This window comes from Nicotiana tabacum, chromosome 3, assembly GCF_000715075.1.
Source record: "Nicotiana tabacum cultivar K326 chromosome 3, ASM71507v2, whole genome shotgun sequence".
NCBI classification, from domain to species: Eukaryota; Viridiplantae; Streptophyta; class Magnoliopsida; order Solanales; family Solanaceae; genus Nicotiana; species Nicotiana tabacum.
The window spans coordinates 145,780,827-145,799,293 of record NC_134082.1 but is presented as its reverse complement, the minus strand read 5'-3'; the positions used below and the strand labels follow the sequence as shown (position 1 = coordinate 145,799,293).

At 36.5% G+C, this 18,467-nt stretch overlaps 1 protein-coding gene across 1 annotated transcript; it reads right to left on the bottom strand.

Annotated features, from left to right (window-relative positions):
- Positions 1-2,845: 2,845 nt before the first annotated feature.
- LOC107777147 (protein GRIP) lies at positions 2,846-17,920 on the bottom strand. The gene is made up of 22 exons (XM_016597133.2): positions 17,610-17,920; positions 16,439-16,946; positions 16,117-16,232; positions 14,981-15,150; positions 13,615-13,708; positions 10,704-10,790; positions 10,531-10,611; positions 10,146-10,271; positions 9,383-9,491; positions 9,049-9,128; positions 7,588-7,716; positions 7,378-7,478; positions 6,929-7,062; positions 6,758-6,855; positions 6,566-6,685; positions 6,407-6,434; positions 6,246-6,304; positions 4,415-4,486; positions 4,291-4,338; positions 3,945-4,050; positions 3,761-3,819; positions 2,846-3,322 (listed from the first exon to the last, which is right to left on the bottom strand). Exons 2-22 carry the CDS (start codon positions 16,941-16,943, stop codon positions 3,212-3,214), a joined length of 2,433 nt encoding a protein of 810 aa, XP_016452619.1. The 5' UTR covers positions 16,944-16,946; positions 17,610-17,920; the 3' UTR covers positions 2,846-3,211.
- Positions 17,921-18,467: the final 547 nt, after the last annotated feature.

Sequence of the window (18,467 nt, the reverse complement as noted above, 5' to 3'; positions counted from 1 at the left end):
AATCTGACAAAACCGAATCAATCCAAATCGATATAGTTGGTTTGGTTTGGTTTTGATAAAAACTGAACCAATCCGGTCCATGTACACCCCTACTTCCAGTAAGGTGTGTATTTGGAAGTTAAATATACTAATTCAAATTAGTAAAACTTATTTGAATAAAAATACTAAATCACGATGAAATACCTTTCTAATTATTCTAGTTAAGTACTATATTTTGAATTATTCTTGTTAATATTGTGTGAATTTACGACTCTTTAAATGATTTGGCCTTCCCTGCTCATAAAATTGTCCGGTCTAGAGGCACATCCCCCCCCCCCTCCCCCTCCCCCTTTTTTTTAAAGGGTGCCTTTCAAACATTAATTATAAACGCTACCCGCTAGGGTATAAAACAGTAGCATTGTTTACCGGGTATACTAGTTCCCTTGCGCTATGAGCATAACTAGTACTATTACAATTCAAAACCTCTATTGAGAAAACAGTTCTTGTGATGTCTGCCCAAAAAGCGAGAGTAGCAAACATCGGAGGAACTGTTGTTGCAAAAAGTTTATCAAAAAAAACCTTCTTGACACCCTCTTTTGCCAGCAGATCAGCTACTTTGTTCATCTCCGTGCATATCTCCCTTTAACTATTGGGTCTGGTTGTAATTCACCCATTTTAATCTGAAAAATTACATTGGTGGTCCTCCTTGGGAACTGATCATTAACTACTATAGCAGTTTTTACTTTGTTGCAAAATAGGCTTCTTCTTCGTCAAAAATATCATAGTTCCTCAATATTGGAAACTTGGAATCCTTACTTGAGAGTGGAAACTGAAATTAATGATTGATTATTATTAAAATTATTTGAATATTAATATTTTATGCTTAAATTTTTAGTTCAAATATTGATTTAGTGATTTATTTGAAAATTCTAAAAACTCTATTATTCGTCCTTAAAAAGTGTTGAAAAATACAAAGTGGGCCTTGATTTAATGTTAATTTACGAAAATGGTGATTGTGGATCATTTGTGTTGGTATCTAGAGGTTTTATTTTAAATTTGAGCTTATTTGGAGAAGATTCGGGGGTGATTTGATCTAAATTAGAATTGCAATTTCGAAGAGCACTTTGTTGAACAACACAAAAAAGTTACAACAAGGGAAATGACATTATATAACCGCTCTTAAAATAATAGCAGAAAAAATATATACTTTTTTGTATATTTCTTTGTATATATATATATATATATATATATGTACATTATGTATGTTATATACAAAAATTATACAAATTTTATATACTTTTTCGGCTATCAAATGTAAATAGTTTCTGACGCGGGCTAAAAGTGATGGGATAGACTTTGATGAATAATTTAACAGACATATCATTTGCAGATGACAAAAACTTATGCCAATCTGATAGAGTTTCGTGAACAATTGGACAAGCACAAAATCATGCCAGCTGGGTAGAATTTGTAAAAAAAAAATACTCCTAACAAATAGGTTGAATGCATAACATAAAGTCATGACAATATGATTGAGTTAGGTGAATAATTGAACAATCACAAAGTCATATTAACCTGATAGAGTTAATAAATAATTAACAATACTGGTACAGTAAATATAGCATAAAATCTTCAAATCCGATAGTGAAATCCCTGACAAGCAATAAGGATGTGTAAGGCCAAGGGTCATCTTCTAAATACATTAGAAAACATAGACAATATTTAAAGATTAACCCTAGGGTCATTTCTGTTAATCACCCATTTTAATCTCTCCAGTCTGGTGCTTGGGATATCAAAATAGAACTAGTGAATCTTCCATATTTTCCTTCTTTCGGGTGGAAAAATAGGGCAAAAGAAGATGAGTTAGATTCACCATTCAAGATCCAGTCATTTTCTATATCACCAACCCCAACTATGACTCAAGACACTGATGGAAGCTTTACAAGTGAAAACGTGCTATTGTTAATGCTTCATTCTTTAAGATATAGTCTACAAGTCAAATACGTGGTTGTCATTATAGAGGCGGATCTAAGATTTTAGATCTATGGGTTCAGCATTTAAAGTTATGGGTTCATATCTACTATTTATTACAATTTTACTGATTTTTTATACATAAATTTATGCTCCCCGTTAAAAGTATTGGGTTCAGTTGAACCCGATGGTTCTATACTGCATCCGCCACTACTTGTCAAGAATCCCTCTTGCTTTGCATCTTCCTCCTTATTATAGATAGTTTAAATACTAGACCACAACTCTAGATCAATTTGCTCGCCCCGAAATAAAGCATTTATAATGACCTAACTAATGGAAACTGCCAAAGGGTAAGACTCCTCATTTGCCAATTACGGCAATGGAAGCTGCATTACGCTGGAGCAAGTTGCATGTTTACTGCTTGGCTAAAGACATTGTATAACATGCGAATTTGACTAATCTTTTGGTCTAGGCATAGACATCACATCTAGTATTGCAATTCTCATTTGAAACTTCCAACTATAGATATTCAATGAAAATTTTCAAGTTCGATTGATGTTTAACTGATAAATATTGGCTGATCATTGTTTTTCTTTTTTCCTCTGATTTTAGCAGACGAGTTGTACAAGCAATCGTATAATTTAAATAGATTTACAAGATGCATAGTCTAGCATACACATTTATTTTGACAATCAGCCAGAGAATCATAACAGTCATCGCACCAACACCGAGAAAATCACCCCACCAGCAACTGTTTTTATGCACGTAGGCGCAGCATTAAAGCTTCTCCTAATTACAACTATGACTACCCCTTACACAGCGCTTAAATGTGATAAGCAATTGGCTCCATAGCGGTAATCAAATAACCTCCGGCAATCAGAAAGTAAATCTTTGATTTCACTTTTCAAAATAACTCTTCCACTATTATTTCATGATTTTAACAAATGTAATCTTCCCTCTCTCTACACCCAAAAAGGAAAAATGGAAGAACGAAATACCACTGGTATACAACTCAAGTGAAGAACGACAAAGGATGCCCTATTCTTGCCTGTATCTCGTATTGCGTTTTTTCTGCTTTTCTTTTGCATCCGTTCTATACAGTAAACATAATCTCTTTTCACACGGCATTTCTTTGTTAATTACATAAGAACACAAAAATTTCCTCTACTGCAACTCTGCTTCCACGTCGGCTCCAGGCTATCCAATCTACTTGAAGCTGGATTATACAACATATAGCACCTCTGCAACCATCTAATGGCTATTAAGAGAATGAGAATCTAGAAAACAGTGAAGTCCCAGATCCTGAAGTATCTTTTGCAGGGCTGGCTTGAGCTTCTATAGAGGAGCGATATGCTTGTTGGCACTTCCGCATCTGCACGAGTAAACTCATGAGGTTTTCAGGTTATTACACTCCTATGGTTTTACTCAGTATCGACGTAGGAGTATTTAACAGAGTAAATACCAGCATGAGACTGAAAACTGCAAAAAGTTTCTGCTGCATATGCCTTCCAAATTAAAATATACGCAAGTGATAGCACATTTTGCAATTTCTACTCATTTTATAGAACTGCTTTTTGCATTTCATAAACACATAAGATGATTATCTGAATAAGTTTTCTATATCTGCAGTTAAAATGCAGACACTTGCCGACGTCAGATGAGGTAAAAGGTACCAATCACAATAAGTCTCCATGTTCCTATGTTAACAGATATTCATGAATATTATCGAGATATATTGACATAACCATCAGCAATATTTTAAAAATGAAAGCAGTAGTTTACAACTACAATTGGGTAACAAGAATATCACCTCCTCAGGACTGAACTGGAGAAGCATTGCAACCACAGGTAACAGAGCCTCTACTTCACCTGTGAAATATTTATCACAAACAAGTAAATAATTACGTATGGAAACATTTAGTTCAACTGAAAATGACTCCTGCTTTTGCAGGGAACAGATTTTAAACCTTTTCAGTGTAACACTGAAAAGTTACCTGTCTCGAGAAGTTTTAAAATGACATTCTTAAGATACGTCATATCTACCCCTTCCCTCTTCTGTGATCTATCCATGTTTCTTAGCTCTTCTTTCAACTTAGCTACCTGCACTCATAAAAGCAAACTTATATTCGAATCAAAATCAAAGAGGTTGTCTAAGCCGACAAAAAAAGATTCAGCTGCCTAAGCCCACTCAAACATTAAACCAATGGCCAAACAACTCAAGCAACCACTCCCCCAGCCAATCCACAAGAAAGAAGATAATTAGTTATTGAGACGGAGTACACCAGTTAGAAGAGAACATGATGTATATTGACAGATACAAGACTTCTATATTAGACATACCTGCTGGTTGTGGAGACGATTTTCACGCTCGAGCTCTTCTATCTCCTCCTGAATCAATACATCAGAGTCTAAAGAGGGAACTATCTCTTAAGAATATTTGATGTTCTTGGAGAGAATAACTTACTTGAAGTGCGAGAATGTGACGTTGTGACTGAGAAAGCTCTTCTTCTCTTTGCGCTTGCTGCCTTGCCAAAACCTGAAAACCAAAGACATTTAAATAAGCAATGGTATTGACTAGTGAGACAGAAATGGAGTCTTTGAGTGCTAAAAACTAATGTTCAATAACCAAAACCCGGATACAGAGCTTTTGATGAACAAAAAAAGTTCCATCCACTCAAATTACAGATTGGAATGTGGTTATACTGTCTTCCAATGGCGTTACCAACTTGCACTGTAAATATGTCACACAAACAGAGGCTGAACCTTTTACCTCTATTATGAATCCATCTTCTTCTTTTTTGTCTAGTTTAACCACTCGGTACCCGAAGCTCACTAACCTAACTGATCCCCATTCGTGCTAGGTAGGCCCACTAGGGGGGGGGTAATATGCTCCCTACTGAAAGATTCTCCATTCCTAGGGCTTGAACCTAGACCTCTGGTTAAGAGTTGAGGGATCGAAACCTCACACCATACCCACTTCATTATAGCACCCTCAAGGCTAAGAAATTATTTGGCAGTCTATTAATACACAAAAACATAAATTTACAAGACTTTCACAGAACATTACCATATTGATGACTCAACTTGCATGTTGTAACTATCGAACGAAATTTCTTACATGTGGAGGGTTTGCAAGGAGTACCTCAAATACCTACAAGATTTTATAATGTTGATTCGATAACTTCCAACCCCCAGATAATTACTTCTTTATTAGGTGGAAAGAAGACTGAAATTCTTTCTCCTCACCAGGGCGTGCGCAGGATTTTTCATAAGTGGTGTCGACATTTAAAGAAGTAGACAAAGAAACAAATATAGTAACGACATCATATTTTTTTTAAAAAAGTACCTTACTATAACTCTCCTAGATGAGTTCTCATATTTTGGAAGGTATTCATAACAACCTCATTAGGAATAAGACTAAATACATCATTTTCTATGTAAGGCACCAAACAGCTACTGAAAAACTCATCATCCATTCGACTCTACAAATCGGTCTTTAATCAACTTCATTGCCGAAAAAGCTCTCTCAACTGTAGCAGTAGTAATTGGCAAAAGCAAAGCAAATTTCTTAAGTTGAAAAACAAAGAAGATAAGTCACATGTTTCTTTGTCTCCACTAGTTTTATGGAAAGATTACCAAGTTCCCTAAGGCCTGAAAAACTTTTATCATGATCTCGGACATCACAATGTAATTCTAAAACTGAAAGCCCGAAAGCGAAGGTCGACCATGGCATCTAATTCTCTAATTAGTAAAAGTGTGCTGCTTTTGGAAAAACGGAAACCATATTGCTCAAAAATGAAGCTGCGAAAGCCTTGAACCGCTGACCACTGCCTTAAATTTCAGAGGATTTACCAGTGAACTAACTATGTTGCTTTGACTAAGTTTTGTCATTTTATTTTACTTGTACGCCTTTTTTCTTTTGCATATTACTTATATATATTTAATAAAAAAAATCAGCGAAGCGGTGTCGGATGACACCGCTTCAACAAGGGTAAATCTGCCCCTGCTCCTCACGTATGTCAGTAGACCTTTTGCATGTACTCAAATGATTCGAGAAATAGAAGTCAGTCCTACTCCTAAACATTCGTACATAATCGAACGGCAATGCCTGTCCCCTGACATCCAACTATCGTCTTCAAAGAATTGCATAAAGCATGTCAGACCATGTTTGGACGGACTTAAAAACTGTTGCCACCCATACCATCTATATCTCACTCTTTTTTATTTCATTTTTCCCCTTCGCAGTAACTTGATGAAAATATTGCACAATAATGTAATTAGAAAATTGTAAATACTAGAATCTGTTGTTCAGCAGCTGAGGTAGTCGAATTTGGAGCATCCTGCTTGTCATACACTGTACAATCATTTCCAAGAGCAGTATTAGTCACTGAAGCAACTACTTAAGAATTCTCTTTTAAACTGTAGAATGAACTAAAAGGTGCTGAAGATCTTATACCTGCATTGGAATTGCCATAATGATCGGCCTGGGATTTGCAGAAGAAAGATAATGATTTTAACAGAATGCTTGAATACAAATGTTAAATAGGTGCATTGCTAAAGCAGATACATGAACGACTCAGTATGAATAGATAATTGGAGACTAATTCACACTTACAAAGGATTTGGACTGAAGTTTGTGGCGAAGGTTCTCGTTATCATCTAGAAGTCTAGAGATCTCATTGTCCTTCTCCTCAATCATCTTATCAGCAAGGTCACGGAAAGAATCAAGCTCTTCCTACAAGTTAAAGAACTCAGTATCACTAAAACTAAAAAGTGTTATGATCATAATATGATTTTAAATCATTACCTTCAGTTTTTTACAGCTTAGTTTGAGGTCCTCTAGTTCTTTTTGAACATCATCACTGGAGGTAACCACACTCTCCGCTTTAAATGCATCACATCTCACTGCAAAATAGTATCTTGAATGATATATCTGTTTGGAAGCTAAATAACTGGCAATACATAAAATTAAGATTACATCGCCATGTTTCTTCCACATTGTGAAGGTTTATTTCCCATGCTTCCTTCTCTTTTTGGTGGGCAGAAAAAGCAGAATTGAGCTTCATTTCCATGCTTCTGATCTGTTGCTCTGTAGCACGAAGAGCTTCATCTCTGGAAAGGATTTGACGGATAAGTGTGTTAATTCATTCTCCTAAAGCAATAAAAACTAAATCAACTCTGTAAAAGCTCACTGTACTTCAACAATTTAGATTCAAAACAATAGAGCCTGAAGGAGTGAATGAGCTAAGAGTGAGTCAACGTGTGTGAGCTTAATATTCAACAAACAGAAGAAGATAACAAACTGCAACCAGATTTATTGAGATGCATACTGTGAATGTCTGGAAAAAGCACATCAAAAACAAAACCGCGCAAAATTTGTTTTCAGGTCAATCTGGACATTGAAACAAGTCATCAAACTCGGATTACCTGTCTGAAAGTTCCTTCTCATGATTAGCTAAAGTGTCCTTTAGATCTTCAAGGGCTTTATCCCTTTCAGAAGAGACTGACATTACCTCTTTCTCAGCCTCCTAAAAGAGCAAAGATTTTAATGTTTTAGCAACAATTAAACAACCTTAATGTTAAACTGTTAATCCAAAGCATTTCGCATGTTAGATAGTAACACCAGGAAGCATGTACCTTCAATGCTTCCTCAAGTGCTTTAAGTTGTTCGTTGTCCCTAGCAGCAGCCAATTCTGCATCCTTTCGCTGAAGAAGTGCGTGAGCACGAGCCTTGTAAGACGAAAATTCACTTTGAATGCGATTGATCTGCAAGTTGCCATAGAAGAGCAAATCATGATACATAAGGCAAAGAGCCTTTGCGTCAACATTTGGTATCGCAGTAATAAATATTAGCCCACTTTTCATGCAAGAAACTCTCTCTAGGACCAAACTCCTACGGAGGGAATAGTTAAAGTCAATGATGAGTTATTCAACATCCTAAACTGATTCTAAAAAAGAGCTACACAACATCCTAAACTCGCCTAATTCTATTGAGGGGTTTGGTTATGGACAAGTAATACTGGGATTATAATGTGGGAATTAAAGAATGATGAAATTATTTAATGCATATGCATTTTTGGGTAGATTTTTGGTTAAAGAAAGCAGTCTAATAACCAGCAGAAACAGAAAAGAGTAATAAGCATCAAACATCCATCAACTTGGAATATCTCCGACTAAGGCCTATTTGCTTGCTGTTGATTCTGAAACTGATTCATTTTTTTTTATCAGGCAAAGCTCTGAATCTAAATCATCGAACGCCAGCCTATTGAGTGCATTTTTCTTCTTTCACAACCACTTATTAGCTATTAATAGGTCTAAGTAATTCGGATCTTGTACAAAATCTTAAAATCATTAAGACCGTTCACTTAAAATTCCAGTGAATATCTTACCACCCCCAACCACCACCGCGCAACCACAACCACCAACCACCTCCACCTCCACCACCAGGCACCAGCTACCTCCACAACTGTCAACCATTACCACCAAATAACCAACCACCTCCACCGCACGACCACCAGTGCTGACCCCCAAACCACCTTCAAAACTAGTCACCACCACCAACTGCCTCTACCACCAGTCTCCTCTGCACAATCACCACCACAAACCACCTTCACCACTACCAACCACCTCTACCACTAACTTCTATTGCACAACCATCACCTTCACATCAGCTCTGCCACCGCTGCACAACCACCATCTCCAATCTCCTCCATACAACCACGAGCACCACCGACCACCTTACAACTATTATAGCCGACCACCACCGCCGCCAGTCACTGCTGCTAGTTTTTATAGTGTGATTCATCAATAAACAATTTATATAACACCATGTTAATAAATATTTTCTAATGTTTTGTAGATATAATATTTATTAGCAATTTATTTGAATTATATATATATGAGTTTTTAAATAAAGATAATCAACATGCAATTGCTGGAGAAAACAATCCTAGTTATTCAGCATTCAGATCTTGATGCAACATCTTAAAATTCAGATGTGTATATACATTCAGTCCTCGTAATCTGATAAAAACAAATGGGGCCTAAACATTTGCGAGAGGACGAAAAATACGAGTTAGAATAAGAGATTAGAATTACCTCTTCTTTGGTCGCCATTAATTCAGCCTCTTTTGCGTTTAACACCCGAGACTGAGCTGATAATTCTGACTCCAGCTGACCTACAATGAGGAAAACAAGTATAAGATCCAAATTCATCTCCTAAAACAAGGTAGAGTCAGACCTATCTGTAACAACATCCTTATATAACAACACTTCACTATAAAAGCCAAGTTTTTCTGAAACCAAATTTCATGTTCTGTTATAATATATGTTTTCTATAACAGCAATTCGTTATAACATCCAAAAATATCTGGAAGAAACGAGGCTGTTATAGAGAGGTTTGACTGTAAATAACCAGAATACAGGGATGTACTTCTAAATTTGGCTACTTCAATCTCGGCACGGATGCAGTTACTCTCAGCAATCTCCAGCTTTGTTCTGAGTGAATGGCAGGTGGTTTCCCAACTATCTTTTTCTTTCTCCTGAATGAATAAAAAACATTACAGTTGTAAAAAGATATAAAAAAAAAAATAGTTTACACATCTTAGCAGAGACGAGAGAAAATGAAAATGGTTATGCCAAATTAGTTAGTTATTTGCTCCATTACATATATCACTTGACAAAAGCACAAATAATAATGGACATATGACCAAATTTGATCATAAAAGACTACATCATGGGAGATCGAGAATCGACCCTTATGGGGACATGCATCAAATTGTTAAACAAAAAGGGGTAATTTCCAGCACATATTTAACTATGTTTCCGTACTGGCTCTCGAAGCTAGATATTATGACTGCTGAGGAGTAACTGCAAAATTATTCTTTAGAAGATCAGCAGTTTCATCCACCATATTTTCCTACTCAACTAAAAAGGGACGGGTTGGGAAAGAAATTTTGGTAGGCAGAGAGTAACAAGTATAATTTGGACTCCCAACCATTAAGCTCATTATCAGGTGTGTGACTGCAATTGAAGTAGTAACTTCCTTTTCAAGTTTAGCAATCTCAAAAGGGAGTGGAACTTTAGCAACTTCATTGTCTTGGAATAATGTAATGTTCGAATGACTGACATGAATCGAAAAACATCAATTAGGAATGACTTGTCAGGTCAAATTGGCAAAAGGTGTCAGCTCATACGTGTTCACTTTTCAGATGAATAATGTCTCCTTTTAGAGTTTCAACAGCAGCTCTAAGTCTTGCTGCTTCGCCACTGGAAGCTGCATCCATCTCTGCAATCTTAGACTCCTTCTCCGCAATCAGAGCCTACAAGGAAAAACACACACTAAAACTCCGTATATCCAGAAGATACAAAACTTGAACAATTAATACATAATGACAGGATCCTGAGAATGCTATGGAACCAATAATCGGCTGAGTAAGAAATATAAACCTCATTAAATGTCATTTGTCAGATCGTTAATGCCTCATTAAATTACCAAAATATTGATGAGCAAGATGAAGTTGTTTTAAATCTCTTGTATTCCTTCCACCTCTTGTGTACAACTATGAATAGAATTATTACCCGTAGGGATGAAATTGTTTCAGTTGCTTTGCTTCTTTCAGCCAATGCCTCAGTAATTTGGGCTTCCAGACTCTCTCTTTGCTGATATAAAAGAGAATTTTATATAGGAAATAAACTACTCAGAACTAAAGAAAGAAGCTAAAGCATGATCAACAGTAATACTGCCTTTGTACCTTCTGGTGCTTTGAAGAGAGGTCATCAAGTGAAGCTTGCCTCTTCTCATCTGCTGCCTGCAGCAATACTCCCATCTCTTCTAATTTCTGCAAACCAAGATTCAGTTACATAAATGCTAATTAAAGCAAAGATCCTCCAAGTTCAAGAGGTGTATCAGAGAGAGAACTTAAACATAGGCTACCTATACCATGATAAGGCCATGAACATTAAAAATACCATGAATTTCAGAATTGAACAACTGTTTTATTTCTAGCCTTTTCTATCCAATATGAGATTCCTGGTCCTCAAATTAACTTCTAATTTCTCCTTGAAATTACAATAGCATCTCTCCAGACCTTGATAGACTTATATTGAATCTTATCCATTTAAACTGGAAAGAACACGAGGCCATTTAAAAGACAGAATGTGTCTTTGCTTCTGGAATAAACCCTGGACAACCATCTGAACATGAAGTCTGCAGAGATTTACACTGATTTGAATCTGAACCCAGCTAGGCAGCTAGCAATCTATTAAAGATGACTAAATACAAAAGATAAGAAATCACATAACCTCACCACACATGAAGTGCAATTAGTAATCGTAGTGGAAAACCCCAAAAAATAACTCAAGAAGTGGATTTTTCTTACTAGATATCTTGTTAAAACGAGAACAAATAATTAACATTGTCTCAATCTCAAAAGGATTAAATACATTTATCTGAAATGACACAAGGGGACAACAATAAAATCAGAAACTAATAATCTAAGAAAAACTCAAGAGTCTAATCATGTTAGTTAAAGGCCAGCTTGAGGCACGCTTAAGCATTGAAAGCAGGTGGATAAGAGCTTGGCCGCCTATGCAAGCTTCAATGCACCATGGTCGTCGCCTCTAAACCCACGGGATCTATCTTGAAGTGAGTAACACTATATGATAGATAACGATGATAGAGTGATGTATTAATTAGTTAATAATATTATGGATGGATATTGAGTGATTAAGAACATGAAATTAAAATTTAGTATAGAAAACTAGCAAATATCTGAATTAAACTTAAAATTGTATCTTGCATCTGAATTGGAGATTTAGAACAGTTCTTAACTTGATTGACATGAGTTTTACTTCACAAATTTCAATTGTTTGCAGTTCCCAATCCACTACTTCATTGTTTACGGTTAATTTTTTCTTACATTATACTTATAGATTTTTCGTCTTGCCTTTCTTCTCAACACCAGCTTGCTCCGGCACCATGTACTTAAAGCCGCAGCTGATAATTGGCTGTCTTTGAGCTATTTCTCCTTTGACAATAGTATTTACAAATTTAAAAAGCTTTAAAAACGCCCTTTGCCAGTGAAAATAAAGACAAATAGTAAACTTATTACTCCCTCTGTTCCAGTTTATGTGAACCTATTTCCTTTTTGGTCCGTTCCAAAAAGAATGAACCCTTTCTAAATTTGGTAACAATTTAGCTTAAAGTTACAACTCTACCCTTAATGAGAAGCTTTTATAACCACACAAATACTCTGGGCCCCATTTGGACTTGTTTAGGACTACAAATTCCAAAAGTCTTCATTTTTTTCTTAAACTCTGTACCCAGTCAAACAGGTTCACATAAATTGGAACGGAGGGAGTAACAATTTTCTTATAAAAGAAACCAGGTAAGGACAGATCAGTTACAAATGCCACACTGCCAAATCAACTTATGCTGTTGTTTTAATGAGTTCTGCCAGATCAACTTGTCTACTCACTAGTCTGAAAGCTTTCATCTAATGCCTCACACATCACTCAGGTTATCTGATTTCAGAATAGCTTTCTCGAACATGGAAATGACATAGCAAAGGATAAAAATTCATAAGCCTCCAATAGCACAAAAGTCTATAACAAGCAACCAGCTTTGGGTGTACAAACATTTAGCATTGAAACCAACCTTGATGCTAATAATCAGACTCTTTTCTTCTTATCCTTCCCCCAAGAGCCCACCTCAAACTGGAGCCCGGCCTTGTCCTATTTCTTTCAGTATTACTAATAATATTTCTATATAGCCATTTACCCGCACAATAAAAGTCAAAGGACTTTCTCGCACTACGCTTCAAGGAAGTTGAAACTTCCTGTCGTCAGATACAAAGACCAACACTCCATTTTCAAGACTAGGATTGGATCTTTCAATCCCGACCTTATGCTGAGGGAAGTGAAGACAACTCACGTGATGATCTATGCCGAGCAAATGGGATAATTGAGCTAATGAAGAGCTTGCCTTTGGTGTAATGTAAGCAGAACTATTAATTCGAATTATCAAGAAAACTGCCCACTGTTCCTGCTTTAACAAGTAGATTGAAGGGCTGGATTTATTCTGCAGAACTGACAAATAAAAATAGTGAGCATACAGTGACATTGGAAAAAGAATAGGGAGATAACTGTCTCCCTCCTTTCTTCAGGCCAGTACAGTATCCTAAATGTCTTCGTCCTCTCCTTAATTCCAGGGCCCACTGCCTATCTCCCTTCCATTCCCTCTCCCTTTTTTACCTGTGATGCAGAGGGAATAAAGATTCTTAAGTTTTTTTTTTTAGTTTACCAAACATGATAAGTAGATTAGCGATGGTTCAACCCAGTCCTATTTGGTTGTCCTATTTCTTCCTATTCCCTTGTTCCGCCTTCATTTTCTTCCTTTCTGTCTCTTCTTTTTTTACTTTTTCACGGGTATGTGTGTGTCAGGTGTGAGCACCCATGTGGCAGGGGTATATTCCTGTTTCAACTTAGAGCTTCACCACCTACGTACAGAAAATTGCATACAAGTGCCAAAAGGAACTAAGAAATGCTTAGAAGATGGGTAAAGACATAAGGTTGACCCAGGAAGCCATTAAGCAGTTGACACCATTTCTGATTATAGGCATGTAACTTGACACAAGATGTGAAAACTTTCTTAGGGCTTCATACCTGCTCTTTCTCTGAAAGCGCCTGTTGTGATGCCTCCAGAGCAATTTCTTTTGGTGCCAAAGAACGGCGCAGCTCTTCAATGTTGTCTCTGAGCCTAAAAATCAATAATTATATAAAGTGAAAATAAGTAAGCATAGAAAGTATCTTAAGATTAGAAAATCTCAAAGAAAGTTTCACATTCAGAACAGGAATACTGAAATTATTTGATATAACAAAATCGATAGAACATCAGGTACCAGCTGACATGAACTAGCTTTGCATCTAAGCAAAATTGACAATTCCAGAGCCTGATGTAACTATTTAATAAAGACTTGGCTTGCGTAAAAAAAAAAGAGAACATTGATTCTATAAATAAAGCGAGCAATTTCTACGTGAAAAAGATAAGACAGATTGAGAGAATGCAAGCTGAATAAGAGCTGAGGCAAACATATGTTCTTGATAAAAAAGAAATTGACAAAAATCAAGGCCTTCATATATTTTAACCAACTAAAGAGCCATAAATGATCATCAATTGAAGTCAAAAGCATGAATGTCGCGGAGACAGTTTTCATTCTGGTTAGGCGTGCATCCAGTCTGTCCACATGCGTAACTTCGTAGTCAGAAATACTTGAAAAATTATTTTCTCAGTAAGTATATGGACACTGGAGGAGCTCAAAAGATGATGTTGTAGCTCAATCAAGAAGTTGTTCGACCTTTGGAGCATCTTTTATTCGTTGAGTCATGCCACAGACAATTAAAGAAGCCTGTGTAAGCTGGTGTTATTGGACAGCTGATAATGCCATCAAAGGGATCTGGAAAATGATCCCAGCAACTATTTTTTGGTGTATCTGGATAGAGAGGAAACTCAGGTGTTTTAAGGTATCTCAGCTCCAACATACTCCTTGAAAGCCAGATGCTTGGTTATCTTGTTTAGCTGGAACTTTCTGACCCCTATAAATAGTACTGAAATTTTTTTGGACTTTGTTAGCTCCCTGATCTTAACGTAGCTACTCATCTATCGGGGCTAAGTAGCTAACTACTTCATCTCTTTTCTACCTACTGCATCTTCTTGATGCAATTTTAATGAAATCTTCTTACTTCATCAAAAGAAAAAATCAAGAAGTTTTTCGACATGTAGCTCTGATGGTATCTCTTTGTTCTTTTCCTTTTTCTTTTTCCTTTAAAGCTAAAAAAAAGGGGGGGACAGCCCGGTGCACTAAGCTCCCGCTATGCGCGGGGTCCCGGAAGGGCCGGACCACAAGGGTCTATCGCACACAGCCTTACCCTGCATTTTTCCTTTAAAGCTAATTTTTATTAAAATAAGCAGATAATCCATCAAAATCACTTGTAGATGAGCAGTGTCAGCTAAGCCATGAGGAGAACATACTTGTTGTTAGTACTTCGTAACTGTTGTCTCTCCATATCCATTGCTTTCAGTGCCTCCTGAGCGTGTTGCCGACTGCGTTCCAGTTCTTGCTGCAATGCAGACAGTTGAGAAGCCGCACACTCGGATTTCTCATTGACATCACGAAACTGGGCCTCAAGATCATCTTTTTCCTAAATAAACAGAACTTCGACAAAAAACAGTTAATTATTGTGATTCTCTCTTTAAAAATGAAAAAAAAAATTGAAAACAACTAACGTACAACTTGACTAACTTGTCCGTGGCATTTTTTATTTTAATTCCAAGCCAGTTGCATCTTTAGGAAGAGAAGAAAATAAGACCACATCATGACCACATTCGTGATTCCTCCACTTCATTCAAACAGCGCTTTCATGCTTATCTTAGTTGATTTAAAGTTCAGGCGAATTGAGCTCTACTTTTGGACTTGTTTTCATCAAGGACACATTTATGTTTTTAATCAGCAGCTCTTAAACTATTCCACAATGCTGTAATTCACAAAGGGCAGATTCACAAGTGAACTAGTCCGATTCTTTTGAGCTACAATTCTTTTGAACTAAGGGACAGTCTACTGAGCATAAGTAACTTACTATCAACACCAATCCAACAACTAGCAGCCATCTCAACCTATATGGAAGAGTAGGCTATCTTCCTCTACAATGTAATTTCACGTCGGATTTTTTTTTTTTTTTTTTTTTTTGGGGGGGGGGGGGATGATCAGGTAGTTTCACGTCGGAGTTATGGTCCACAGTGCCCCCTCTTCAATATATCATGAGTGACTCCTAGTGCGAAGGCAACGATAAGCTGAAGGGCAAGGAAGATGCATATAAAGAAGAAAAGAGTAGTAGAAATGCATGCCCCTTCGCATCTTTGGACGATTTGGAGGGAAAAGAGTTAGTAAAATTTGAAGGAGTTGATAACCAACTATCCATAAGCAAAAGTCCTCTTCGGTTTCATTTGTGTTTTTGGTTTGTGAGAAAATACTGTTATCTATGGATATTTGCTAGAATTCCGAAAGTGTTGTCCATGTAAAAAGCTTTAGTAAAGTTGACCAAGTTCTGATGAGATATTAATGAAAGACATCGACTGATCAAATAAAAGAGGATGATCTCAGAATTTACCTTCTGCACCTCTTGAATGCGCTGCTTTGCTCGTTTGTGAAGTCTGTTGAACTTTGAGTCTAGCTCTGAGTACCTTTCGTCACGTTCTTTTATTTCTTGATCCATCTTATGTTGCACTATTCAAACAAACCATTTATCAACTTCAGAATAGCTTATCTGCTTTATCAATTGAAACTAAGAAAAGAAAACCAAAATAATCTGCAACTACCAGTGAAAATACATCACTACACTTTTAGAACTTATCATCAAAGCTCAAGTTCTATATTTGATGTTGAATTTAAGCAACTTGAAGATGAAAATAGAAGTCAAAGTAAATCACAACCTTCAGCAACTTTGGCAGACAGCTCTTGGACCTTTGTGTCTGCTTCCAAGTATAGAGTCTGAACATGCTTTAGTGCTTCCTCAGCCGCACCTCGTGTTTGCTTTTCCTCCAAAAGTTCCCTCTCCAAGGATTCTATCTTCTCATTAAGATCAACTGAATTATCACTTGCCCCATTTTCATGCCCAACTGCTCTCACTTGTTGGCCAGATTCACCAGAATACAGGTTGATGTTTTGCCACCCCACAATCTGAGATTTCAGATATTCATTCTGGAAATTGAGTTCAACGAGCATTTGCACAAGATCATCATGGCTATCACCTGTCTGTTGATAACCATCATGAATTCCGTTCTCCTTTACATGATTACTCTCAATATTGAAGTTATTGATCTGTTTCTCTGTTTTGCTAGCATCTTCTGAGTGATTATCTGCAGCCCCACTATTAATATCTCCCTCCATCGTTTCGGCTTTTGCCTCAAAGAAGGAGGGCTTAAATTGTTTCACCATCAACTGCAATGAGTAACAATCATAAAACACGAAACAAATAATCCACAAATACCGCATCATGTAATTCAGCCTTGAAAGTAAAAAACGAAGATAAAGTAACACAAATATCAGCTTTGAAAGCTCCTTACTATCAACAAAATTAAAAAAGCTCCTTTTAGCCAGCTTGCGGCACCTCGATAATTCCACCGGGTACCTGCTACCTCCCACCAACACAGGTACCGAGTAAGTCTGCCCACCAAGGAAAGAACCTAGTGTTTTTTTGTCTCCGTTGATTAAAGAAGCTCCTATTTGAATGTCAAATTCTGGAAAGTAGATAGAAGTGACACAGAAAGATCCAAAGGGCAAGTTAATTCGATGAAATGGAAGCTAGTATAAGCTTCCAAACATCACAGACTATCTCCCAATCATCACCTCACATTGTTCACACCAATGTAACCTTTTTTTTTGTGCAAACACAGGAAATTGGCTCCTTCTAATTTTTTCCAAAGAACACTGGAAATTCAATAGAAGTTGAGCTTTAATAGCTGAATTCATATTTCTGTTGCTGAATTAAACATTTGCAGATTACAGTATCAACAAGATCGTACGCTTAACTAAATTGAACCACCTCAATTTTATTCACAAAGCTAAATTACCAATGCATCGACACAGAAAAAAAAGGCTGACCTTTGAAGTAATATGGATGAAGCAGTGGGGAACTGCAGATCTGGTGAAATGTACAGAGCTGCTAACAGAGAGAATTTAATGGGTTTGAGAGTGCTTATTATTAAATCTCTTTATGATTAACGTATCAATTGAGAAATCTCAATAGTCCGCAAAGGGCGTGAGAAGGCAGGGGAAAAACTCTGAGATCGCGTGAGGCGTGGGTGGAGCTTGCAGTCTCACGCTTCCCAGACTACAGCTTCCCGCATACCATCTGCGCTTCTATTTTGTCAATCCCATTTTCTAACTTTCTCTTGTTTAGTAGGAAGAAAAATATTTTAATGAAAACTATTTTGTAAATAAATATTTATTAAAGATCCACAATAATATCAACAAATTGGATAATATTTTGATGAAATTTTGGATATTAAATTAAAAATTAATAACAAGTGTTAATTGGAGTAACAAATAATGTAGAATTGTCAAATCGAACTGATCTCATAGAAAATTACTTACTAAAAGACTTGACTCACTAAGTATATGTGAGAAATTAGAATGGTTGTTAATTGGTTATCACATTATGAGAAAGTAGAGGTAACATGACGTAACCAAATCAAGTACTTCTCACAACTCATTTAAATGGGAAAAAATAATATTATTTACAACTGCTAATTGAAAATTAGCTACAGTTTCAAAAGTAATCGAGATTTAGTCACTTTTGCATGTAAAAATAAAATCTGAATAAAGACACCCTTAAAAATTCGAAAAAATTCCAGCATGACTTTTTTACATATGAAATTCCACCATGATTAAAATTTCATAATGTGTTGGATTTCCGATATAATATGTTGGACGTTTAACGCATGAGCTTCATAATCTAAT

Coding starts and splice junctions, on each gene's coding strand:
- LOC107777147 (XM_016597133.2), bottom strand. CDS start 16,943: ATGGTGAAACAATTTAAGCCCTCCTTCTTTGAGGCAAAAGCCGAAACG. Junction 7,063..7,377: donor GAGAAGGAACTTTCAGACAG/GTAATCCGAGTT, acceptor AATCCTTTCCAG/AGATGAAGCTCTTCGTGCTA. Junction 4,487..6,245: donor CTGCTGAACAACAGATTCTA/GTATTTACAATT, acceptor TTTGGTTTTCAG/GTTTTGGCAAGGCAGCAAGC.